The sequence below is a fragment of the Candida margitis genome (genome assembly GCF_024628925.1).
Source record: "Candida margitis strain CBS 14175 chromosome Unknown scaffold22, whole genome shotgun sequence".
Lineage (NCBI taxonomy): Eukaryota > Fungi > Ascomycota > Pichiomycetes > Serinales > Debaryomycetaceae > Lodderomyces > Lodderomyces margitis.
The window spans coordinates 127,741-152,412 of NW_026261814.1; the positions used below are offsets into that span (position 1 = coordinate 127,741).

Below are 24,672 nucleotides of genomic sequence, written 5' to 3' on the forward strand. Positions count from 1 at the left end.
CGGACAGAGACGCTTCCGAGTTGCTCTCATGACTCTAAATTGCGAACTTTTTCATACAGAAAATGAGGCTGGAAATATCTTATGTTTTGAGAATGCCCTATGATGTCATAGTTAGTGCGCGACAAACAAAAAGTCCGTTCCCCTTCGCATGATATTTAAGGACTTTGAAACAATCCACTTCAGACACTTTTTCATCTTTAAATCCATCAACAATGACAATTGCCAAACATTGGAAATACAACGATAACGAAGATATTGTGTTGACTCAACTAAAGGGGTTGGTCGCATCTAACCCCTTCGTCGAGCTCATTGTCGACGAGAAAGTTGTGTTTAACCCCCATTCAGATACATCTAAAAAGATCACTGTTATCAGTGGTGGAGGTGCAGGACATGAACCATTGCATGGTGGATATGTTGGAGAGAACTTGTTGGATGCTGCAGTGAGTGGTCATGTTTTCGCTTCGCCCTCTACAAAACAAATCATGGCGGCAATTAAGAAAAAGTCAGACAAGTCGAAAGGAACCATTATAGTTGTGAAAAATTACACAGGGGATGTTTTACATTTTGGATTGGTTGCAGAGAGAGCCAAGAGTGAAGGGTATAATGTCGAGTTGGTAGCCGTCAGTGACGACGTTGCTGTAGGAAGAGAACAGAATAAGATGGTTGGGAGAAGAGGATTGGCAGGAACCGCTGTGGTGCATAAGGTATTGGGTGCAGCTTCAGCCGAGGATAATACTGATTTGAAAACAGTGGCTGATTTGGGTCATGCAGTGAATGAAAACTTGGTGACTTTAGCAGCCAGTTTGGACCGTACTTCGGTCCCCGGCAAAGCTGAACAAGACGTGGAGTTTAACGCAAGCGACGAAGTTGAATTAGGGTTGGGAATCCACAATGAACCAGGGACTAAGATCAAGCCTATTCCAAAATTGGATGATTTGATCAAAGACATGCTTCATAAGTTGCTCTCTCCGGAGGACAAAGATCGTCACTACGTTGACTTTAATCCCGATGATGAATATGTGTTTCTTGTGAATAACATTGGTGGTACTTCATCATTTGAGTTGTATGCCATTACTGAGCACGTCTTACAAAACTTGCCCTTGAAGAAAAAACCAAAAAGAATTTTGGTCAGCGACTTTGTCACCTCGTTCAACTCTCCTGGGTTTTCAATAACATTGCTCAATTTAAGCAACATCGACAAGAAGAAGATTGCTTATTCTGCCAATGATATTTTAAGGTTTTTGGATTCTCCAACGAATGCACCCGGCTGGAAGCCTAAATCATATGCACCAAAGTTCTGGGATGATCTTCTGAATAGACATGTTGAATCACCAATGAAGCATCAATCAGTGTTGACATCTGATTTGAGAGTCGACGCAAAGACTTTTGAAGAACATCTAAAGAGTGGATTGGAGAATTTACTAGAGGAAGAACCAAAAATCACACATTATGACACCTTGGTTGGTGATGGTGACTGTGGTGAAACATTGGCAGCTGGGGCTAATGCAATCCTTAAAGCTCTTAAGGATAATGCACAATTTAAAGAGCACTTGTCGGATCCAGTTGCCACACTTTCTCAGATTACTGAGTTTGTGGAAGACAGTATGGGCGGAACGTCAGGTGGTATTTATTCCATATTTTTAACAGCCTTGGTTCAGCATTTGAAGTCAGCTAAAGATGTTGATAACAAGACAATTGCAAATGCATTTTACAAAGCGTTGCACGACGGTTTGTTCAAGTACACCAAAGCTAGAGTTGGAGGTAGAACATTGGTAGATACTTTGCAACCATTTGTAGACACATTTGAAAAGACTAAGGACTTGTCGAAAGCAGTAGAGGCTGCGGAGAAGGGGTGTCAAGAGACAAAAAATTTGGAAGCCTCGTTTGGTAGAGCAAGTTATGTAGACAAAAAGGAGTTTGAAGCGGAAGGTGGAATTCCTGATCCAGGCGCCGTTGGATTGCTTGCTTTAATAGAAGGGTTTACTAAATAAATAGGACAATGCCTTTTAATCTGTTGTTGGCTTTTTAAGCGGAGAAATGTGGGTGGCGACATTATTATAGTGGTTATGGGTATAGTAGTTATCGCTCGCGTGTGTGCTTCTCTTTTTTTGCACCCACTATAAAACATGAAAATCCCCAAAATATGAAATTATGTTTAAAAGAAAGAGACTGCGACAAGGATGACTGACCACGAACCTGTACAGATTGAGCCCGACAACTTTCGCGATGGTATTATCATTGGTGGAGGTACTTGTGGATTAGCAGTGGCAGCTCGCTTGTGCGAAAACCACCCGGGTTCACTTTTCACCGAGGATGAACATCAACGATTCCATTGGTTGAAACAACGCGGGCACAAGACCAACAAAGTTAAAAGTAAGCAAAGATTCGACTATGATAGGTTCCACCCTAAGGATCTATTGGTTATTGACACAAGGAATAACATGTTTATGGCACAGTGGGATTCACAGTTCAGTGCTTGCCAGATTCCTCATTTGAGATCTCCGATGTTTTTCCACGTTGATCCTAGTGATATTGATGGGATGATTAGTTATGCCCATTTGAATAAACGTGAAAAGGAGTTAATGGAAATCACCAATGTAGTGGGTAAAGAATTTTCAAAACATCAACAGAAGAGGCTTAAACTGAAGTTGAAACTGACAGATGGTATCGTTGATATCAATATGCGTGATTGGAAGGATTATTATAGGCCGTCTACAAAGTTGTTTCATGATTATTGTATGGAAGTGGTTGAGCGGTATCGGCTACAGGACGGTATCGTAAATGATGAAGTAGAGAGTATTGAGCACCGATTGATTCAAAGTGGAGATGATTTAGGCAAAGGCTTTGTTATTCGCACAAAGTCCGGTAAAATATACGGATGCAAATTTGCCGTCGTTGCGAGTGGCCATAGAGGTAAAATCAACTATCCTCTTTCCATTTGTCCTGATCCGCATTTCCCTAACGGCTCATGTCATACAACACATTTGTTTTCGAAGCAAGTCCAGTTTCTTGATCTGCAATACTTTAGTAATCCCGATCGCAAAAACATTGTAATTATAGGAGGTGGCTTGACTTCGGCCCAGTTAGCTCATGTTGCCTGCCAGGATCCCACAGTTTCTAGCGTACATCTAGTATTCCGCTCTGGCATCAAGATCAAACACTTTGACTTCCATCTTGACTGGGTGGCAAAGTACAAAAATGTAAAGAAATCCGCTTTTTACAATTTAGGTACAAATGAGTTAAAGTATGAGATGATGAATGAAGCAAGAGAAGGTGGATCGATCAATCCAGAATACTACAAGAAACTAAAGCAACACGTGAAGAATGGACGCTTAAATTGGATGACAGAAACACAAGTGGTTGAGCAAGGATGGGAAAATGGATCATGGGAGTTACTGTTAAGGAAGCAAAATAGTGAAGCAAAAAGGTTGAGCAAGATCGATTACGTCTACTATGCTACCGGCATTCAAGCTGATGTTGAATCTTTGCCATTTTTGCATACCATGTTTGATGAATTCCCAATTGACGTTTGTAATGGGTATCCTTCCCTCACGGACAACTTGCAGTGGAACAAAGAAATTCCCTTGTATATGGTGGGTAAAAACGCCGCTTTACAAGTCGGCCCCACTTCAGCAAATCTTGATGGAGCCAGACTTGGAGCTGAAAGAATTGGATGGCACTTGCAGAATATGAAGTTGCAGGGGGAGTTTGATTGGTCACCAGTTTCCGTCATCACCAACAACGACGGCAGATCTAGCACATTCGATAAACGTCTACAATTAGCTGGTGGGCTGATCAACTGGTTCGAGCTTCTCGAGTTTGAAAAAATAAACTAATACAAATATACAAAACAAAATTTCAATATTTCAGTAGGAAAGTAGGTCCTCTGACTCATTCCCATCATCTGTGATGGAGGGGTCGATTCTTTTCCTCCACACGCGGTTGATGCGTTTCAATGCAATCAATGCTCCCCCTGATCCCACTCTTGACAGGTGTTCAAAAAACACCCGAACAATCTCCTTCTCCTTGTCATCACTTGGTTCCAAATTCTGGCCCGCAACTAATACAGGCCATTGAAGCATCATAAGTCCATTGTTGGCTTTATACTTGGATGATGGAGCAAATGGAATATAGTTGGTGACAAACGAGACCAAATCAATAATGTGGTTTGTTAATACCTGGATTTGGGGTGAAGTATAAGACTCATCAAAACACGACTGAAGGAGAATGATCATCGAAGCAGCCATGTACAGCTTATGGCTCACATCAGCCCAAGAAATGACACAGCTTCCAACATCTTCCACAAGTATATTTCCTGGTGCCGCTGGATCCTTGACAAATTCTATTTCTCGCAAAGTTTCACACTTGGCAAACAACTCGACATACAGTAAGGAGTCACTTGCATCCAACGTACCGTTCCTCTTTTTATTTAAAATCTTGATTAATTCACGAAATGTACTGTAGCAGTCATGATGATATCCTCCCATTATGTTAAATCCATTACTCAAGATGATACCCAAATCTTTCAATACTTTGATTTCGTAGTCACTACTCAAATTAAACAACTCATCCATTTCGTCGTGCGTTTGTAATGTTCCCCCCTTTTTTGAACTTATACCAGCTAATACCTCCAATGTAACAAACCATGTTTTGCAAAACACAAACACTTTTGAGGGCTTTACATTTTTGCTTGAGCATTTCATCAACAAGTCTTTTGCCCCACGCAAATGCGGACGCCAGTCCTGTTTTGGATCGGCTGCATTGGCAGCAGTCAATAAAAGTACAGTCAACAACACACTTTCAATCTTGGATGTCAATTTCGTGTTGTCTGTGATTGCTGGATGCAATAATTTGACACAGTCATTCAAATATAAATAATAAAATTCTTCGTCCTCGATATTTCGCGTCTTCATGAACCTGGAATGGGCTCCATTCGCCAATACAGCAGCCAAGACATAATCTGTGTTTGCCGCGGTGCTCAACAACAAATCTCTTGCAGGATTGAAATAGACTTTCGTCTCCTCATCAAAGGATGCAAATGGTAACACAATGTTTGAGCAGTTGTAATAAAATTCCTCCAAATAGCTTTGGTTTTGGGCATTTTCCAACTTGATAAAGTCTACGGGAACATTTCTTTCCAATTTATCAACAAAAGGCATGGTTGTCTTCACTTCAGTCGTCTCCTTCTCCTTGGCCTTTTCTTTTGATTCAGGGGTGATATTGTATAGTATTCCATTCACCATATTCTGAAGATCTGTAGCCAATAAGTTCAAATCACTAACTTCGAACAATTCAACCACATCGTCACCAAAAACAGCAGGTGAATTTGAATACGACCCATTACCATTTTTAGAGGATGTTGCCACTTCGTTCTGAGGCTCTTTGGAATTCTGGGTTGCTGCAGGCGCATGTTTTGCTTTTTTGGGCTGATTTTGTTCTTGTGGCTTCGGTGCTTGCGTCTTTGACGCATCCGAATCGGGTGATTTATTCAACAAGTTCGTCACCCCAGCACTGCTTCGAGCTCTTTCGATTGGACGTGGTGGCAAATCATATCTAACCTGACTAGAAAATACTGGGCCGTCTAAAGTCGAGCCTGGGCGATTAGACATTTGAGGTGGTGGTAGCACAACCCCAAGCGGGTCTTGGCGGAAGTAATATTTAAACGGCGTCGAATTAGACCCATTTTGTTGAATAGGTAAGATGCGACTTTGGTATAGCCTGGGCAAATTCGGTTGGTTGAATGGCCTTTGCAACGGCGGAAGTTGCGATTGCCCAGCCAGCGGCATGTTGTTGAGATTGGCAGGCATCAGATCTCGTGAGTATCCCTCGCGGGGGGCTAAATGTGATTGATATGGAGGAGCAGGATGCGAGGTATTACGCCCCTCAATAAATCCCCGTTGTGTAGCTTCTGGCAACCCTGGCGTCGGTCTTGAAGACTCCGGGTGGCCATACAAGGGCTTCCTTCCTGTCAACGGATCTTGATTCGACATGATGGACATGGGATTGGTGGCAATGTATGGAACTTGCTGTATCTCATACACCTTGCGTTCTTCCTCGGGCAGAACAGATTCTCCAGCCTGCAACTTTTGTTTCTTTTTCAGCACTCTTAGTACTTTTTCCCCCAAAGCTGGATATGAACAGTCTTTTTTCAACCGAAGACATTGCCAACAAGCAGGCTTTCCTTCGTCGCACTTGATTTTGCGTCTTTTGCATTCTCTACAACCACCCTTGCTATAAATTCGCTTGTTATTTGACTGTCGTATGCCCAAGTCGATCACGCCTGTCGACATCTCTGTATCTATTGGTGGCAGCGTCAATTTGAAGGAATGGGTGTCGAAAGTGTCGGTAGTATCGGATGTATCGCAGTGGCTAGTAGTTTGGTCCAACGAGACGTATTTGCAACACTTGAACCCTATGATCCCTGCAGACTAACTCGGTATTCAAAATTTAAAAAATCTGGAAAAAAAAAAAACGAAAACGCAATTCTTCAGCGCCTTTGTTTTTCCGTATATGCAGTCGGTGTGAGCAATGATAGGCGCAAAAAAAAAAAAAAACTGTTGAGCCCAAAAACAGCGAAAAAAAAGAGTTCAACCAAAGAAAGGAATGGCAATTTAAAAAAAAAAATAAAAAAAGAAAAGGGATAGATTTACGCGTTGAACTTCCAGAACAGTAGTAAAATTTGTCTGTAGGGGTTAGTGTTACTCCGTCGAATAAAGCAAAAACATGGAAAGCACTTGTTTACAGGGTTGCATGTTTGAAAGCTATTAAAACAGGGTAGAGAGTCCGTAAATCTGTGGTGCTAACTCTTTGAAAGGGAAGACCGGAACTGATATGAATCGCTGATCCGTTTGTATTAGAATTGTGTTTGAGAATGCTGCGCCTACTTTTTCGCAACGGCTTAATGTCGCGAATTTAATGTCGCATCAGTGTCACGACATTGGATTAGAGTAAGTCCTAACTCCTAACTGACAGTTTATGATAGTCATACCACAAGACTTGTACTTCTGTCATATTGTTTTGATAACCTAAATGAGGAGAAGGGGACCATATGCAAAATGATTTCGAATATATAACTCACGCGGATACCCATTACTAGCAATGTGCCCTTATCTAGAAGCTAAGAAGAAAGCCACATCAACAGGTGTATCTGCTATAGCAGCTTATCCGAGCTATTTTAAGACAACTAATCTCTGTACACAGTCATTGATTTACCTGACATCTCCATTACCCACGACATCTCTCTTATAAAAATAATTACGCCGCTAGTGCGTCGTTATTTAAATCATCCTGCATATCTTAATCCGCGTAGTTTTTTAACAAAAAACAATACAAGAATTGATCATTCATTTAGGGATTTGTGGAGGTTAAACTCCGTACCGTAGGAAATTAGAACGTTAAATTATTATTGTAAAGAAATAAATGTCCCTCAAAAGTAAATGACTTTACGAGATCCACAAACAGATTCGTCGTTCCTTGTTCTTCCTTGTTCTTCCTAAACCTATTTTTTTGGCTGTATGTTCCGGCTTTGTCCACTAAACACAAAGTGATTAGACCCCCCCTTGCCTTATTGCAGCCACGAACTAAACAAACTTTGCAACTTTTGTTTCCTAACTAAGTATTCTTCGACCAAAGCCGGTAGCCTGGGTCATGTTTTACACTAAACTTTGGTGAAACAATTTGCTCATTATTGACTCACATTAAGAGCAACGGTTTTTGGTGTTAATTTCCTCTCCGATTAACTCCTCAACAAGGCAAAAACTGTCTTGTTGAAATCAATTTTAATCAGCTTTCATCGTAAATTTCATTTGGAGAACTACTGATTGGTCGGATGAACTTACAAACACTCATATTATACTCAGTTGCTCTCTCTTTATTTGCAGCCAGCGTTTATGACTCTTCTTCAAACCATATACCTGCCACTTGAACTTATTGTTTAAACGGAAGCTTACGGAGAGGGTGTTGTAAAGTATGCAGCAGTTTCTTACCAGTAAATACCTCAATATCCACCTAGCAATTGAACAAAGTGCAGGATGAATGGAGTTTCACAAACGTTGGGGTAGAATTTTCTTTTCATTCTTCAGAATTCGAGGAACATTACGACAAACAAATTAATTTCATAAATATAAATAGCTCCTTTACCCACCAAAGTTGAACAGCTCAAATATTGTATAATGGCTAGTCTTTAACTAATCAATTATACAATGTTAAGAGCTGCTACTTGTTATAGGCTTCCTCAAGCCACAACACTATTATGTGCTCCCACAATCCGATTTGTGTCAAGCACGACTACCAAACCGCAAGTAATCACCAATCGGACACCAAATCACCATCACAATCACGACAACGACGCTAACCTACCACTCAACAAGCGTGAATTGGAGGCACCTCACACAGTTCCACAGCGTAATGGTATCTTTGACGTTTCGACCAAAATTTACAATGAGTCAGATATCGAAAAGCATGATGATGTAAAATTCTTAACCAAACCCGCCTACCCACACGTTGGATACACTGAAGCAGGTGTTTATAGAGTTAAGATTGCTCATAGGGAACCAACCACAATTGGTGACAAGGTTGCCTACCACGGAACTATGTTTTGCCGTGCTTGCTTTGACTTTGTGACTGGCTACAAGGTACCCAAACCGGGTGATCCACTTGACAAATATAAAGGAACTAGATATGAGATGACAGAAGGCAAGTGGATGACTCGTGTTATCTTCTTAGAGCTGATTGCTGGTGTTCCTGGATCAGTAGCCTCCTTCTTGAGAACTTTGCATTCCTTGAGGCTATTAAAGAGAGATCAAGCTTGGATTGAAACCTTGCAAGATGAAGCGTATAACGAGAGAATGCACTTGCTTACTTTTATCAAAATAGGTCAGCCATCGTGGTTCACAAAGACGATCATTTATCTTGGTCAGGGGGTCTTTACCAACTTGTTCTTTTTCTGCTACTTGGCCAATCCAAAGTACTGTCACAGATTTGTTGGTTACTTGGAAGAGGAGGCTGTGAGAACATATACACACTTGATTGATGAGTTAGAAGATCCAAAAAAGCTCAAGGGCTTCCAAAGCATGTTGATCCCAACCATTGCAGTTAACTACTGGCCAAATTTGTCAGAGGAATCGAGTTTTAAAGATTTGATTTTGAGAATTAGAGCTGATGAATCAAAACATAGAGAAGTGAATCATACGTTAGCCAACTTGAAACAGGATGGTGATAGAAACCCATTTGCTTTGCACATTGACGGGTTGGATAAGCCGCAACCAAACTATGGGTTGGATGTTGTTAAGCCTACTGGATGGGAGAGAAAAGATTTGTACCTTTAAGCTGTGAGGAAGAACGTACACAATATTTGCGAATATATAGATTTATAGTGTTGTCAATTAAGAAGTACTACAACCCCTCATTTTTGAATTGCAAATCAAGGAGTGGACACAAACGTAGTGTAGTGTAGAATGTGATGGCTAAGCTTGTCTGACCTTCTGCAAGTTGTCCAATTTAGATCAGATCTGCAACATATGATAAGTATTATAATTGCTATGAGGCGGAGTTAGAGCATATGCAGAGATTCGAGCCCCTCCTTGTCTGGATGTCTTATCATCCTGTTTGTGGTACACAAATTGCTCTATGCTTTTGGAGGACACGGGACTCTTGAACTGATGAAGTGATACTAGACCAATTGTCTGTAATATTGAAATTCTGAATGATGATCGTGTATGTCTACTTACATCCTAAATCCCACTGGATCAACAATGCTACCTGATATTTGAAAAAGCAACTTTGATGAGGTGCTTGGGGTTAGTTTTAAACAATACATAAATTGCACAAATGGGGTGATTTGGTAATCATTATAGAGGGGACCCATGGTTCAGTGTGTTTATGAGTGGCAGCTGTATCCCTTTACAACGCAAGACAATCATAAATGCGTGATGAGTTATCAAATCGAGGTAACTTTTCACGAGATTTAAAATGGGGTTACAGCAAAGGACAAAAATCTTGCTTTAGCTTGAGAGTATTTCTGGCTTTAGGGTGCACCACAGAATTTTTCAGGTGGCATTGAGCTTCGCAACGCACAAGCAATCATTGTGCAATCTAGATTCGCATGACTTTGTGACAATGCAACTGCATTCAATCGCCACATCGCCTATATGACTGCCTTCTTATATTCGACAACTTTTCAAATGACATACTGGCTGCTTCTATTTCACACAAATTACATATTTCGAAGTACATGTGTAGAAACATTAGCTTCATCTAACACACAAACTCTAAAACTAAGAATTCGTTGTGTTAGAATGCCAACATCCCATCTTTTCTAGAAACTATGGCGTAGCACTTGATCTATTGCACTCACCTACTCGGCTTTTCATATGTAGCACTAGACTAGTCTATAAGTAGCCCCAACCGCCGCAATAGATAGAAACCTCCTACTAGAGGTAACCTATAGGTATTTCGAGACTCTTTTAGTTTAGACCAAATTGTCCAATTTAACGAATCTTCTTTGTGAATGCGAAAGCAGTCTTACTATTTTCCCACCTCCTTGTCAAGAACTCCTTTCTTTCATGTGCATACATCAAAGGTAAGAATACCAACTTTCGTTCTTTCTCTCAAATAGCCATCTCTTTATCATGAATATGGCCCTCGTGGACTTTCCCCGGGTAGCCATTTTTCTGCTTCCGCTAGAACAATTGGCTTATTGTTTTCAAATTTCCGAGTGAATTTTTTTCTTTTTTTTCAATTGTTCACACTTTAAGCATTTGCGCATACAACCTATTGCCCATTATTCCTTCAAACGAATGGCTTTTTTTCTTCTTTCAGCGGGTAAACTCCCTCATTGTACATTTCCTTTGCTATATTTTTAATTGCTCTCTGTCATTTAGTCTAACCATATAGTATGTATGGAAAAGATGGATAACACAAACCTCACTTTAATACCAGGAGGGACTCTAAATTAAAATAGAACAAATCCAAATAGTCCCAGATTCAATGCGTTCGAAAAATGCTGAATATAAATAACCCCTGGAGTTTCCGCAATCTCAGTCCTCAAAATTCTCCAACTATCAATACATTCCACTCTATCCACTTTATCAATCTGTTTGAAATTTTACTAATCAATTGAGACAAAAACTTTGCTCAGAATTTCCACAGTTAGCTCTTAGCCGTTAAAATAATAGCCGGTGTCATTTGTTTGCAATACACGACATCGCTTCAGTTAAATAAAGTTTTTTTTTTCTTTTGTAACGTATTAACACGCAAACATCCATCATGATGAACATTAACAATATGACCAACTACCCATTATTTCAGCCTGATCATATGCATCCGCAACAGCAACAACCGCAGCAACCACAACTGTCACACTATGCTGAACTACCTCAGAGTCTTACCCCGTTGTTGAATGCTCAACTGTTGTATGACTTTGATGAACCCCAGGTGAAGATTGAAGAGTTGAAAAACTCCCCATCACAAGCACTGCAAAAGCTGCCACGCGACTTACCTGTCCAATCACAACACGACCAGCTAAACCAACTTCAACAGACGACACCTCAACGCACATTTCCCAACTCTTCTGGCCAAAGTCCGTTATTCTTGACTGAAGAACCCAACGAAAACCAAGTTCCTGAAGATGCAGAACATACAGGACATGACTTACAAGTATTCAATAGAAATCAGATGGACTTTGAAGACGCTACATTTCCTGAACTTAAGCCTTTGACCATGCCAGTGAATAGTCCGTTAAGATTCGATTTCGGAGATCCGTTATTGTCCGAATTGAAGTTCCAGCCACCAACACAACCAGCGAAAAAGAGGAAGGAAAGCGGTGGACCTAAAACAAGACCTGCTTTTGTGATGAAAATATGGTCCATGGTTAATGATAAATCTAATGACGAGTATATTCGGTGGAATGACGATGGGAAAACTTTCCAAGTATTCAAACGTGAAGATTTCGTTCATAAAATCCTTCCTGCTTATTTCAAGCATCAGAACATGTCAAGTTTTGTTAGACAGTTGAATATGTATGGATTTCACAAGGTTCAAGATATAACAAACGGTACATTATACCCAAATGGCGACAAGAGCGGGGGCGACGAAGTTTGGCAATTTGAAAACCCAAACTTTATACGTGGCCGCGAAGATCTATTGGACAATATAGTGAGAAACAAATCAGTACCTCAAGAAGAATCGCAGCAGTTGACAGATACCCACACAGTGGCCAACGGTGATTTAGGCTTGATTCTTTCAGAATTGAGTCAAATAAAGCAGAATCAAGCAAGATTGAATGAGGAGATTTTGCGTATACGACAGGATAATCAGAATATGTACAGTGCAAACTACATCAACAGGGAAAGAACTCAACAACAAGGTCGCACGATAAACAAGATCCTCAAATTCCTTGCAGCTGTGTACAATGACTCTACGATCAAGGGACAGGCTTCATCGGCTGAGAATGGCCAATATGGTGATATTCCATTCCGTCGTCGTCGCCAAACAGAAGATGATCAAGGACCAACCTACCAATCACCCTCATCTACTTCCTCTGAGCAACAGAGAGCATCAGATGCTCCAACTGGTCAATTCACGAGAAAGCCAAGGTTATTACTTACAAATAGACCAAGTTCAATTAGGTCTTACTCTACACCAGACACCATCGAATCCATCAAAAGGCGCCAATCATCCACGAGTAATGTGAATCGTCTTCACCAGGAATTGATGAATGGTGCTGATGCTGACAAGGGTATTTTGGAAAATGGACCAGACATTGACCAGCTTGAAAATCAAATTCGAAGCTCTGATCAGTCTATAGAGCAAGTACAAGATTGGATTGAGAAGCTTGCGCAACAGGAACAGCAACAGCAACAACGGATTCCACCTCAACTACTACAGAATACCAATGGTGAGGCTCACGTTGGTCCAACTCCACAATTGGCAGGCTACCCAGAAAATGACGACGATGACCAATTCAATGTCGATGATTTCTTGAGAAGTGCAAATACGCCAGGATCAGTACTGAGCCCCATGCCACCCCTCGCTGGTGTCAATGGCGGTGGGGGAGGAAGCTCTTTTAATGGAAACTCTTATGATCATATCCTACAATCACCACAGTTGCAGCATGTCCAATTATCACAGGATACACAACAACAGTCCCAACTGAATGGAAAGAAGAGAACTATTCAAGAAATTTACGACAATTGAAGTTGTCTTGTGGGGTGGGCTTTAGATAGGTGTATTTATATTTTTCTTTTTGCGTTATATATATTTTTAGTTCTTCGATGTTAATAAATGATACACTATGTTTATCGCTAGACTTTATATATGTACAAAGGGACGCTTAACAAGCTCTATAAATAGACAGACCTGTGGGGTAACGACTCAATCAATTATACCAAGGTTTCGCAAGGCTGATTTGTTACTCAATGCAGCCATGGCCGCCTTTTGTGCCGAGTTCTTCTTACTCGTGTCCACCCCAGTCCCAAGCACATGTCCATCAACAAGACACTGTGTATGAAACTCGATAGTTTTAAACTCAGTATCCCGCTGAGTCACTTCATAATCATTGGAGTGTCTGGCTTTCAACATTGAGTGCAAGGTGGTTTTCGCCTGCTTGTCAATATCCTTATATGATAGAGGAATATGTGGAACTGGCTCTATGTATCCGTAGTCATATTGAGTTTGAAAGTTATTTCTGTGAACCTGTGGTTGTGAATAAGTGTTTGGAGGAGAAAAGCGAGAGACATACGGTGTTTGCACTATCGGCTGGTATGGATAAGTTTCTTGTTGAGGTGGACTTTGGCCATATCTTGTCATTTGCTGTGAAGCTTCTGGGTATTGGTCATTCTCTCTAGTAAATTGTCCGGGTAAAGGATGAACAATGCGTGGAGAGTGAATAGTTGGCGTCACCAGTTGAGACTGATCGCAGCCGTAGCTGTCTAGAGCACGACTAGGCAGCAAGTTCATCTCTGGTCCAGTCATTTGTTGCGACAAACTTTTTTGCCTGTCATTCGTGGGCGAGCAGCCGTCTCTATTTTTCAAGTAACTATGCTTGACGATGGTGAAGAGACGAATGCCATTTTCTTTATTCTCCATTATGTCGATGGCCGCACGATCCCTGGCTTCATCAAAACTAGCTGAAGAAACACCAGTTCCAAGGACTTCCCCTTCTACTACTATCTGAGCGACAAATGGGTCTTCTTTTAATTTAATAGTCTCATATTGGATATTATCATAAGGTAGTCTATTCAAACTCGTAACCAGCTTTACCAAGGACTGAAACTCCACCACGGCAACTTTTGATACTGGATTGGAAGTGGTGGCAAACACATCCATCACCAAGGGTTCATACAACCTATTCAACCAAGATTTTATCTCATCTAGTTCATAACTCTCGGCGTGAAGCCCAGCGATGTACGCAGCAAAGATGTCGCAACAAATCTCAAGTTTGGATTCTTCAGCGTTATCATCGGACAAATTATACTTCACTGGATCGACTAAGTCGTACACAAACGCAAACTTTGCTAGTAGTTTCAGTGACATCAATCGACCAAGTATTAGATTAAGATCCTCTTCAAACAAATTGGGAAATTTATCATCCAAAGTCTCCAATAACAAAAACTTCAAAATTGCCCTTCCTTGAATTGCCAATTTTGCATTATGAGTATTTGTATGCTTTGAGGACGTCAGCTCAACATAATCAACTAGTCGTCGATACGACTTGTCTGTACTAACGCGAAGGAGCGACATCTTATCAATAATCACGGGTAAAGTTGGAGGGTATGAGTAGTACTCAATTGCTTTCCAATCTGACACATTGGTGATTTCCCTGTGTGTAGCTGCTTTTGGTTTTTGATCAGGGATGGTGTTGATAAATGCAAGGATGTCAAGCTTTTGCTTGGCCTCCTCTTGTACACTTGCTTTAAAATTGATTTTGGACAATGCTGTCAACAAGGGCAATTTCCCCAGTTCATACAATTGCTTCAACCGAACAGCAACTTTGGTCTGCGGTAGAAAAATCACCGTTTTGAGCCTTTCAATTGCAACGAGTGTCTCCCCTGAGTTTTGTCCACTGGTGCTGGCTAGGTTAAGTAGGTAAATGTATCTTTCCCAAGATGGTGTGGTGTCCATTATTTTTTTGAATGTGGCCTGGAGTTGAAAAACATCGGACCTGACACGAGTCAAGTCTTCAACCACCGTTAGTAGCGATTTCTGTCCTGCAGCCATATTGGAGTATGTTTATCGTGTGATGACCGGAATGGGTGTTTTCTAAGGGTCGCAAAATGCGGAAAGCATAACTATTTTTTTTTTCTGCAAAGGTTTTATGACGAGTTTAGATGCGATCAAGTTAGTGTTCGACCACAGACAAGCCATGATATTGTCCATCTTTTGGGCACATCTTCTTGCGATTTCCATGGTGCTAGTGGCACATCGGAAATGTGCTGGACAAAAGGGGTGTTAATTGGAAAGGTTAACATGGCAAAGTGACTATCGTAGCCCATCAATCACTCTTTGATCTACTCTAAACAATTGGTGATTCATAATGTAGCTGCAGCCAAGCAAATCAGAGCACTATATCTGCTGTTATGAATCTCTGACTCTCTGGATTGGCTTCAACTCATTAAGTAAAGCTTTACAGTAAAGGCGAAGAGGCACGTGAAACCAATCCCAAAGTGCAGCGCCTAAACAAAACAATAACAGATCACAAAAGAAGCATAGAGAGCCGCAAATTATACGAGTTCTAGATTTGCACTGACTTTCTCAAGTTTAAAAATATACTAGTTTGTGGTGTTATGAGTAAGAACAGGAGCTTTGAGATGCTAAAAAAAAAGGTGCACACTTTCTCATGCAAGAGCATTCAACGGGGTTGGGGATCATCAAATGTGTGCATTCATTGTCCTTTTCGGTATATCTTCAATATTGACTTTTCAATTACAATCGCCCTCTCTAGTATCCTCAAATTATTCTTGCTTTCGTCAATACTTTGACTTGCTTGTAATTGCCTCTCAATCTTACAAGAGTAATACCTTTCTCCAGCATATAAAACCTGCAGTCTAAAAATTACCTCAAAAGACGTTACTGCTTTTGGACGTGTTTGGTCTTTTTTGGGTGTCTGGGTAGTGTATTACACAAAATCAAGTGACACCACTATTTTTTGACAAATAGTACACGACTTAAATCTAAAATCTAAAAATCTTTAAGAAAAAGAAAAATAAATAAAATAATAAAAAAGAAAAAAAACACGTTAAATAGAGAAGAAGTAAAAACAAAGAGGACTCAAATTTGTAAAGTAATTTTCTTTTTTTTTTTTTCTCTCAAAGTAAAACTCTCCTTTTGTTTGATTCTTTTAAGGAATAATACCCACTTTCTACACCACTGAGATTATCTTGAAGGTATAATCAGCTAGTCCTTTGCACTGTCAGTAGCTACTCATAACCCCTATTCAGCTACAATATCAATACAAATACATCCCAAATCAGACACCCTCGCTTTTGTTTTTAAAAAATTAACCAATCATCGTCATGGGTTTCAGGATATCCAACCTAACAGGCGATCCCTTCGCCATGGCCACAATTTCATTTGGGTTGATGTCGTGGGTAGTATCGCTTGGAGGTGCTGCCGCATCAGATCAGTCACAATTTCCTCATTTCTCATGGTGGGGTATTGCTTATCAAATTGTCATAATACTTATCATCTTTTTACTTTATGCCAATAACAATATCGAACTATATAAATTCACGTTGGTGGGTTTAGTCAGTATTGCATTCATCTACACCACTAACTCAACCAATAATTTGATTTACCACTCGGATTCATCGGGTAACTTGTGTTGCGCCGCCGGATGCATCTTGCTGAGTATATTAAATTTGATCTGGATATTGTATTTTGGAGGACATCCAGAGTCACCTACAAATCAATTTATTGATAGTTTCAGTTACAGGAACCATGCTCACGAACAGTTGGGCCGTTCGCCAGCACTCAAGAATGAATCATACGAAGATGACCTTGGACAAACTCCTGATTTTAAACGTTTTGGATCGAGTACAAACTTGCCTTCAACTACTTCGAGACGCTTTTCGAATCAAGGTTCTAACAATTTGCTCAGTGAAAATAACAGGTTGTCGTCACAACCAACTAGTGGCTCCTTACGTCCACATCAACCAATAGGTGCTTCTGCGCCTGTGCCAAACCAAGTTGGTACATACAACAGCAATGGAACCCGTGACTTGCTCAACACCAAGCCTATGCCATACTATAATGAATCGTCCACTGGTACAGGTACCGGATCTGGCACGGCAACGGGAACTGGAACTGGTACAGGCACAGGTACAGGTACGGGAACAGGTACGGGAATAACGTTTAGATATAAGGCAAAGGCATTGTATAGTTATGACGCAAACCCTGACGACATCAACGAGATCAGTTTTGTCAAGGATGAAATTTTAGAGGTTGACGATATAGATGGCAAGTGGTGGCAGGCAAGGAGAGTCAATGGGCAAGTTGGTATTTGCCCCTCCAATTACGTCAAGTTGGTCGACACTTGATAAGTGGGAGGTACCAGCTTAAATTCTCTTCGTTTTTTGTACTATTAGTTATTTTTCTTATTCACAAAGGTTAAATGGAAATCTATTATGAAACTTTCTATTTCTTTAACTAGCTAGAATAATTCATCCTCTCTTTATATAATCACGATAAACACTCTTGAATATGAAGGCGATTGTGTGTCTGCCTGAAATCAAGGGACCGATTCCAATAATAAGCAAAGTGGCATACAACCAAATCAAACCAACGGTTACGTAACCCTTGAAGTATGCCCTGCTGAAAATCCAATCACGATACAAAGGCAAAGGCCACAACACCCACGTAATCAACAATATGAAAAGCGCAGCCCCTGTTGCAATGTTTATCCAGAAATCCAACTGTTTTGGTGTCAATTGATCAAGATCTAGTTGTGGAGCCTGCGACTCCAACTTATTTGAAGATGATGATTGATCTGATTCAACGTTGACATCGACTTCTTCTTTACCACCATCAAGTCTTTCAACTGCATTGCCCTGGTGTCTGTCAGGTGTCTCTGATCCATCCTTCTCCTCAACATCAACATCACCAATTGAATTCTCACTTGATACATCTTCATCAACCAAAAGATGGGCATGTTGCAACACTTGCCAGTCAAATTTCTGAGGAAAAACCAAGGAAATAACAATACTTGAAATTCCCGGTAAGAACAAAGCCGTTAAAGCCCCATACAATGCAGGCAATTGTCCACCCAAAGTGGTAATGTTGACAGCACCCAACAATTTATACGCTGTTGTGGTCCACACAATGAAACCAAACACAATCCCCAAAATTGGCGAAATAAAAGCAGCATACCAGTTCTGGCGATCCCAAGTAATTGATAAGATCAAAGGTATGACACCAGGACAAATAATCAATGGATAAAAGTATCCAAACCAAGACATATTAACACCAACATAATGCAACATAATTGAAAATCCAGCAGCTCCCAAAGTGAAGATGATACACCCAACATGCGACACAAAGATCAAAGACTTGTTATGAGCATTGGTGTTGATGTATTTCTTGTAGATGTCAAAGGTGAGAATTGACGACACCGAAACCATTTGGGCCGACACTGTTGAAGTAACGGCAAGATAAACAATCAATAGTAGTCCACCAACAGCACCTTTGCCCAAAGTAGCCATCAAGGCATAAGGTAAAGCAAACCCAGAATCAACTTCATATTGGGTCATTTTACGAGGATAGGTGGGGAATTTAGGCGAGCTTTCCAACACAATTGCTGCCCCTCCAATAATTGATCCTAAAGCCCAAACGTTGGATGCAATCAACGAAGCGGCAGTTAAATAAGCAGGAACAGTGGCTCTTGGCGATGCTGAAAATGTCTTTTGCCAGAAGGAACTGTCCATTACTGATAAACCAAAATTACCAGCTGTTAAAATCAACCCAAAGAGAATAGCTCCTTGAGACTTTCCGGTAATAAAACTATTTTCAAAGTTACCTGGGATTTCCCTCGTGCCACCCATAGCTGCCAATTTGTCGTACAAGGAATCCAAGCCACCAATATTGTTCAAAACAGCCGTATTCAAGTAACACAACACAATCAACAAGATCAACGTATGGACAAAGTCAGTCAAGAAAGTAGCTTTCAATCCACCATATATCGAATAACACAAGACCGAAAAGATTGTCAATATAGTGGCAGCAACAATGTGTAAGTTACCAGCAATAATTGAGATGGCACCGGCAGCCCCCAAAATCATACTCGAACAAGACAACAAGTTGTTGGTAAGACAAAGAAACATGTAAAGAATATGGGCCGTTTTACCATACCTCAATTCGATAATTTCCAACGAGGTGTGGGCTTTGGGGATCTTCTTCTTGGCATGAATACCAACCATGGCCATAACGGCAATCTGAACAGCAAGACCAGCCATATAGTAGAATGAACTTTGAATACCATAATTGTAGACCATGGTGGTGCACCAAAGCAACTCAGTAGCCCAACTCCAACTTGAATAAACGGCTGACGCACTAAGCAAAGTGCCCACTGATCGGTTGGCCACGGAAAAAGTTTCAGTACTAGTGTTGTCTTCTTTCAAGTATTTTCTCAACAAGAAAGTAACGAAAATCATGCCAAGAGCAAATCCACCACCAACACCAACTAGAACTCCATAGCCTGATGCTTGGTTTAATAGTTTAACAGCTGAATCTGACGCCATTTCTGAAACAACTCGACTTCTGTAAACTTTAGTTTGGTTATAAATAAATAATCTATTATCGCCAGCGATATTGTACGTTGAAACAAACAAAAAAACAGTTAACGGTTGAGTAAAAGGATCTAAAAGATTCACCTTCACTTGCATAAAGACAAAATCAGGAGATTCTTGTTTCTCTTTATATATTGAAACATACAGTGCATTGTTTGAAATGCAAATGCAACTCCTGCAACCCCTGCAAACTTTCTTTTCCGCTTGTGTATTTCACTTGTTCGTATCTGATGCACAATTTTAGCATATACTTAGGCGATATGTGGAGCGGTAGCCACAAAATTGCAAACTAAAATTCGGTACAAACTTTAGCCCCATGTGAAATTCCGAGTTCTAAAAAGTAAGCCAATGTTTCCGGCCGCCAGCCGATATATATGTGTGTGTGTGTTGGTGTATGTATGTATATGTGCACATAATCCACATGGGTCGGGAATGTGTTGTGTGGATGAGCAAAGAATGATACAATGTTCCTTATTGTGTAAATTGTGGATAGATTTTTCCTTGTGTAAGAAACGGTTGCAAAAACTGTGGCTCCCTTTAACGAGATAAAGCGTGCCAAAAAAGAAAACCAAAACCGTATTTTTAGTCTTGATTACTTGCATTTATATCGGATGGCTTGCATTCTCACCCGAGAAATATATCCATGGTTGCAAAGCTTTTTTATTAATACCCTTCTTTCAATTCGTTATTTCACTCAACTTCTTCTTCATTTATCTATTGCAGCCACAACTTATTGTCACATGGTGTAAGAAATAAATATAACACTTACGGTACGATTATGTGGTTCGTTTATCCTGCATCATTACAATTGAGTTTTGCATTAAACGGTTATGAAAGTAATACACGATAAGATCTTGCAGAGGGTTTGATTCACTTCAAAGGGGTAACTTGAGGAGGGGTATCCTTTCTAAATTGACCATAGTAAGACTCAATTGTCAATTCTCAATTCTCGAAGATTCATCATCAATAGCCCTTCTCGAATGTGAAAGTCGAGGACTGACTCATTGCAGGTGCTTCCCCAGGTTTATCTGGAAGTTGCATTCTAGCAAGTTGTGATGCAATCTTTTATTGTTTTTACCGTTTCGAATAGCAAAAAGCACACTCAAAACTTCAGAAACACAACAAAAACTTTTTGTAAACTGTGGCTAAAATTTTTTGATAACGAATTTCCAATCAATTGTTTGCCAACTTTATTTTCAAAAAGAAAAAGGATCAGCAACCGGGTGTTAGAGCAATTACCAATCAATTCGAGTCAATTGGATTATTGCGACATGGTTGCTCTGGTTACAAGAAGAGCGTTCTTTTGTATCTAAATTTAAGTTCACTACAGTAAATCAACCCATCACTACTATTCGACAAATGAGACTATGTGGTTCTCTACTGTGTCTAGGTATCTATTCTTTGGTGTTAAGTATAATGCTGGACCATGCTCAGTTAACTTGGTTTTAATCTAATTGATTTACGGTCAAGTGTATATTTTGCATGAGAAGTGGTTAAAATTTTCGAACAAAAGAATAGTCTCAAATGGGGAAAGGAGTATATCATACAAAATTCCTTGCCAAAGAAATAACTTGTCTAATTTTGAGAACTAATCTAAACAGATAGAGTTTATTTGCTTAACATTTTTAAGCAACTGGAGTGGGATAAAACATACGTTAGATTCTGTAAATGTCTTGTAGTTATGCATCCCAAGAACAACTGGTGTTTCTTTTACTACACTCTTTTACCACACTCTGCAAACTTCTGTACTCTATATTTGGTCTATTTAACTACTTTGTAAGTACCAAGAACAAAGTAATTCCGTAGATTAAAGTAATTGCTGTGGATACTTTCTTTTCGCAATCTTCCCCTCTTCTCCTTCTTCAAACTTTGCAAGCGGGGATAGCTTTGATTACGTCATAGAAGGTCCTAATGGAGAAATGTAAATGTTCCTTCTTTAAACGTTTTTGCCCCTTGAATATTACGACTGTTGATGAAGATGATGAAGTCATTTATATGAAATTTCTATTTTTATTTTGCAACGCCTCCTTCCTCCTTCCTCCTTCTTCTTCTTCATCTTTTCGGAATGTTTCAACAGAAAAAAAAAGACAACAGACAAAGAAGTTATTTGTGTTAACCAAGATTATGCAAAATGGCTTATATCAAAGTACGGCAAATACATCAACTCAAACAAGAAAAAAATTCAATGGTGGACTCAGCTCAGATGCAAGAAGTTGACTCTCCCCCGAAAAGCTTCTCATTCCATTCCATGTAGTGTGTAGCTCGTAGCAATGCAATATAATCTGTTCTTTTGAGTTGTTGCATTAATGGCACCATTTTAGCAAACTCCCATGTAAGGGGGGAGGGATGTATTATTCTTGTAACAATGTACACTACCTCATAAATTATTTCTATTTTTGGTCGTGTTTATTGTATTTTACACTTTTTTGCGTAATAACACATACATACTTCAAACCACACGAGAATTTTTCTTTCTTTTTAACCTCAAGACGTGTGTGAGATAGATCACCTACCATCACACAAGCTTTATTCACTTTTCACTGATATTGACTGCGCTGCCTTGCTTTTCTACTAAAGCACCCACCTAGTCAACTACAAAGACCTACTCTCTCGTTACAACCAGGTCTTATTGCGTATTGATTTAGTTGAACAATTTTCGCAAAACCTCAGCCTTGTTTCATTGTTTCAGCGTTCACTTAGTTCTACATCACTTTATAACTATAAGATTAACCATCAATCATGCATAGAGCCGCCAGTCGTCACGATACTTATTATCCCCGTCAACATCCTTACCCAGTGGAGGAACTGAGCGACGACAGTTTTGATCACTTGCAGCCCCCACAACTACCACAAGTTAACTCACACAGCTCTGGCCATCCCTATCGCAGTTCTCTGTCGACACTTCCACTCTTAAATATTAACCAGAGCCTGGAACAATCGCTACCTTTGCCACCAATGCCATCTCATGGTGCTTTACAACGTGATGGCAGCCTACTAACCCACCCATATCAATCACTGCTGCGCACACTACTAGATAACAATAACAACCACCCATCAAAACTCGAGAAACAGGAATCGACCCAAGTTAATGATTTTGAAATGTCTGATTTTTCGAGACAGCCCATGCCAGCACTAGATCGGGAGCAAGATGTCTATGGTGGCTATCGAAATCCATTTATTGAAAATGCAAGCCACCAGAGTGCAACAGATTTACCTGAGCGCTCTACAACCAATCCATTTGATGTTAATGATGAATACATTCCAGAGCCAAGTCGTAGAATCAAAGGACCGGAATACGATTTGGAAAAAAAGATGAGACACAATGAACGAAATCGGCTTCGTACACTTCGAAGCAAACCACGATTCCATTATACTAAGCTACCGTACTTTACCATGGTTGTTACCCTAATACAGATTATAGTGTTTATTGTGGAACTCGCAAAAATGGCAATACTTACTGGGTCCGGGTTTCAAACTAAACCATATTTTAACCCGATGTTGGGCCCGTCGACGTATTTGTTCATCTACATGGGAGCACGTTATGTACCTTGTATGCACCAAATCAAGGGTGTCACCGATGACACTTCTATTCTTTTCCCATGTGCCAATTCAACCTCGGAAGATACCTACACTTGCTCATTGAGTGATTTGTGTGGCTTATCAGGATTACCAACATTTGACGATGGAGAAAAATACGCCCCTAATCAATGGTATAGAGTGTTTATTCCGATTTTCCTCCATGCGGGGTTCCTTCATATCATATTCAACTTGTTGTTGCAATTAACAATGGGTGCCTCAATTGAGAGAAACATCGGCATTTTAAAGTACGCCATCATTTACATAGCAAGTGGTATTTCTGGTTTTCTTCTTGGCGCAAACTTTACGCCACAAGGAATAGCCTCAACAGGGGCCTCAGGTGCCCTCTTTGGCGTAGTGGCTACGAATATAATTCTTTTCATCTATACAGGAAGAAAGAATACCAACATGTATGGCACAACCCACTACAAGCTATTTATATTTTTCATGGTTTGTGAAATAATCATATCCTTGGTGCTTGGATTACTTCCCGGGCTTGATAATTTCAGTCATTTGGGTGGGTTTGCCATGGGTATACTCACGGCAATATTGTTACTAAAAGATCCATTTTGGGTTTACAAGGATGGAATAATTACATATGCACGCGAGCCAACCACATGGCAGCAGTTTGTCAATAACTGGAACCCCATGTTTGCTTATGAAGACAAGTTGCAGATTCCATTTTTGCTTTGGTGCGGTGCTCGAGTTGTTGCCTTGGCTTTAATCATTGTCTACTTTGTTCTTCTTTGCAAGAATTTTTTCAATGATAATTATGACCTGTCTGAACACTGCAAATGGTGCAAGTACTTTAACTGTATCCCAGTTAAGGGGTGGTGTGATATTGGTGAAGTTACCGTTACTTCAGGTTCATCAACTCCTACTGGATCCTCCTCGACGGCCCATCAAACAACGGTCCCAACTGAGGTGTATTCCACAGCAGTTTATACTACAAATGCAGCGCAAACCACATCAGATAGCAGTAATAGTGAGGGTTCTAATGGTGGGTTCAAGAGACAGCTCGATGCATTTGAGGCATCACCTGTGCAAGATAGTAGCAGACAAGTGACTTCGGGGCATTTTTCGCAGCAGTTTGGAGTTGGGGTTGGATTGTACCTTACCATAACCCTCCTTACCGTTGCCTTTATGAAGAAAAAGAAGCTTATATAATTAATATTCTATGAGTAATGACTTGAAATGAGTTTGGTTTAAACTTAATGTCGCGACACAAAATTTATGTCGTAAAATATCAAATTTTTCAAACTCTTTTTCCTCTTTTTCGTCTCCAAAATTTTTTTCTCTTCATTCAGCTTTACTATAA

The 24,672-nt window shown here is 40.2% G+C and overlaps 9 protein-coding genes across 9 annotated transcripts; 6 read left to right on the forward strand and 3 right to left on the reverse strand. All coding sequences in view use genetic code 12, as the record gives it.

The window, feature by feature from the left end:
* Positions 1–212: 212 nt before the first annotated feature.
* Positions 213–1,991, forward strand: DAK2 (dihydroxyacetone kinase; the record flags this gene model as incomplete). Its single annotated transcript, XM_051815134.1, has 1 exon — positions 213–1,991. One exon carries the CDS (start codon positions 213–215, stop codon positions 1,989–1,991), a length of 1,779 nt encoding a protein of 592 aa, XP_051671424.1.
* Positions 1,992–2,180: 189 nt separating this feature from the next.
* Positions 2,181–3,836, forward strand: CANMA_003003 (uncharacterized protein; the record flags this gene model as incomplete). Its single annotated transcript, XM_051815135.1, has 1 exon — positions 2,181–3,836. One exon carries the CDS (start codon positions 2,181–2,183, stop codon positions 3,834–3,836), a length of 1,656 nt encoding a protein of 551 aa, XP_051671425.1.
* A 30-nt stretch (positions 3,837–3,866) lies between these two features.
* On the reverse strand, positions 3,867–7,048 carry LYS143 (Lys143p; the record flags this gene model as incomplete). The annotated part of the gene is made up of 2 exons (XM_051815136.1): positions 3,867–6,404; positions 6,989–7,048. The coding sequence occupies 2 exons, from the start codon at positions 7,046–7,048 to the stop codon at positions 3,867–3,869; spliced, it is 2,598 nt and encodes an 865-aa protein (XP_051671426.1).
* A 1,153-nt stretch (positions 7,049–8,201) lies between these two features.
* Positions 8,202–9,326, forward strand: AOX1 (Aox1p; the record flags this gene model as incomplete). Its single annotated transcript, XM_051815137.1, has 1 exon — positions 8,202–9,326. The coding sequence occupies one exon, from the start codon at positions 8,202–8,204 to the stop codon at positions 9,324–9,326; it is 1,125 nt and encodes a 374-aa protein (XP_051671427.1).
* A 1,957-nt stretch (positions 9,327–11,283) lies between these two features.
* On the forward strand, positions 11,284–13,194 carry CTA8 (stress-responsive transcription factor; the record flags this gene model as incomplete). The annotated part of the gene is made up of 1 exon (XM_051815139.1): positions 11,284–13,194. The coding sequence occupies one exon, from the start codon at positions 11,284–11,286 to the stop codon at positions 13,192–13,194; it is 1,911 nt and encodes a 636-aa protein (XP_051671428.1).
* A 177-nt stretch (positions 13,195–13,371) lies between these two features.
* Positions 13,372–15,216, reverse strand: CANMA_003007 (uncharacterized protein; the record flags this gene model as incomplete). The annotated part of the gene is made up of 1 exon (XM_051815140.1): positions 13,372–15,216. The coding sequence occupies one exon, from the start codon at positions 15,214–15,216 to the stop codon at positions 13,372–13,374; it is 1,845 nt and encodes a 614-aa protein (XP_051671429.1).
* Positions 15,217–16,511: 1,295 nt separating this feature from the next.
* SSU81 (osmosensor) lies at positions 16,512–17,534 on the forward strand (the record flags this gene model as incomplete). The annotated part of the gene is made up of 1 exon (XM_051815141.1): positions 16,512–17,534. One exon carries the CDS (start codon positions 16,512–16,514, stop codon positions 17,532–17,534), a length of 1,023 nt encoding a protein of 340 aa, XP_051671430.1.
* Positions 17,535–17,657: 123 nt separating this feature from the next.
* On the reverse strand, positions 17,658–19,874 carry CANMA_003009 (sodium:solute symporter family protein; the record flags this gene model as incomplete). Its single annotated transcript, XM_051815142.1, has 1 exon — positions 17,658–19,874. The coding sequence occupies one exon, from the start codon at positions 19,872–19,874 to the stop codon at positions 17,658–17,660; it is 2,217 nt and encodes a 738-aa protein (XP_051671431.1).
* Positions 19,875–22,517: 2,643 nt separating this feature from the next.
* Positions 22,518–24,521, forward strand: RBD1 (Rbd1p; the record flags this gene model as incomplete). The annotated part of the gene is made up of 1 exon (XM_051815143.1): positions 22,518–24,521. One exon carries the CDS (start codon positions 22,518–22,520, stop codon positions 24,519–24,521), a length of 2,004 nt encoding a protein of 667 aa, XP_051671432.1.
* Between the last annotated feature and the right edge of the window lie 151 nt (positions 24,522–24,672).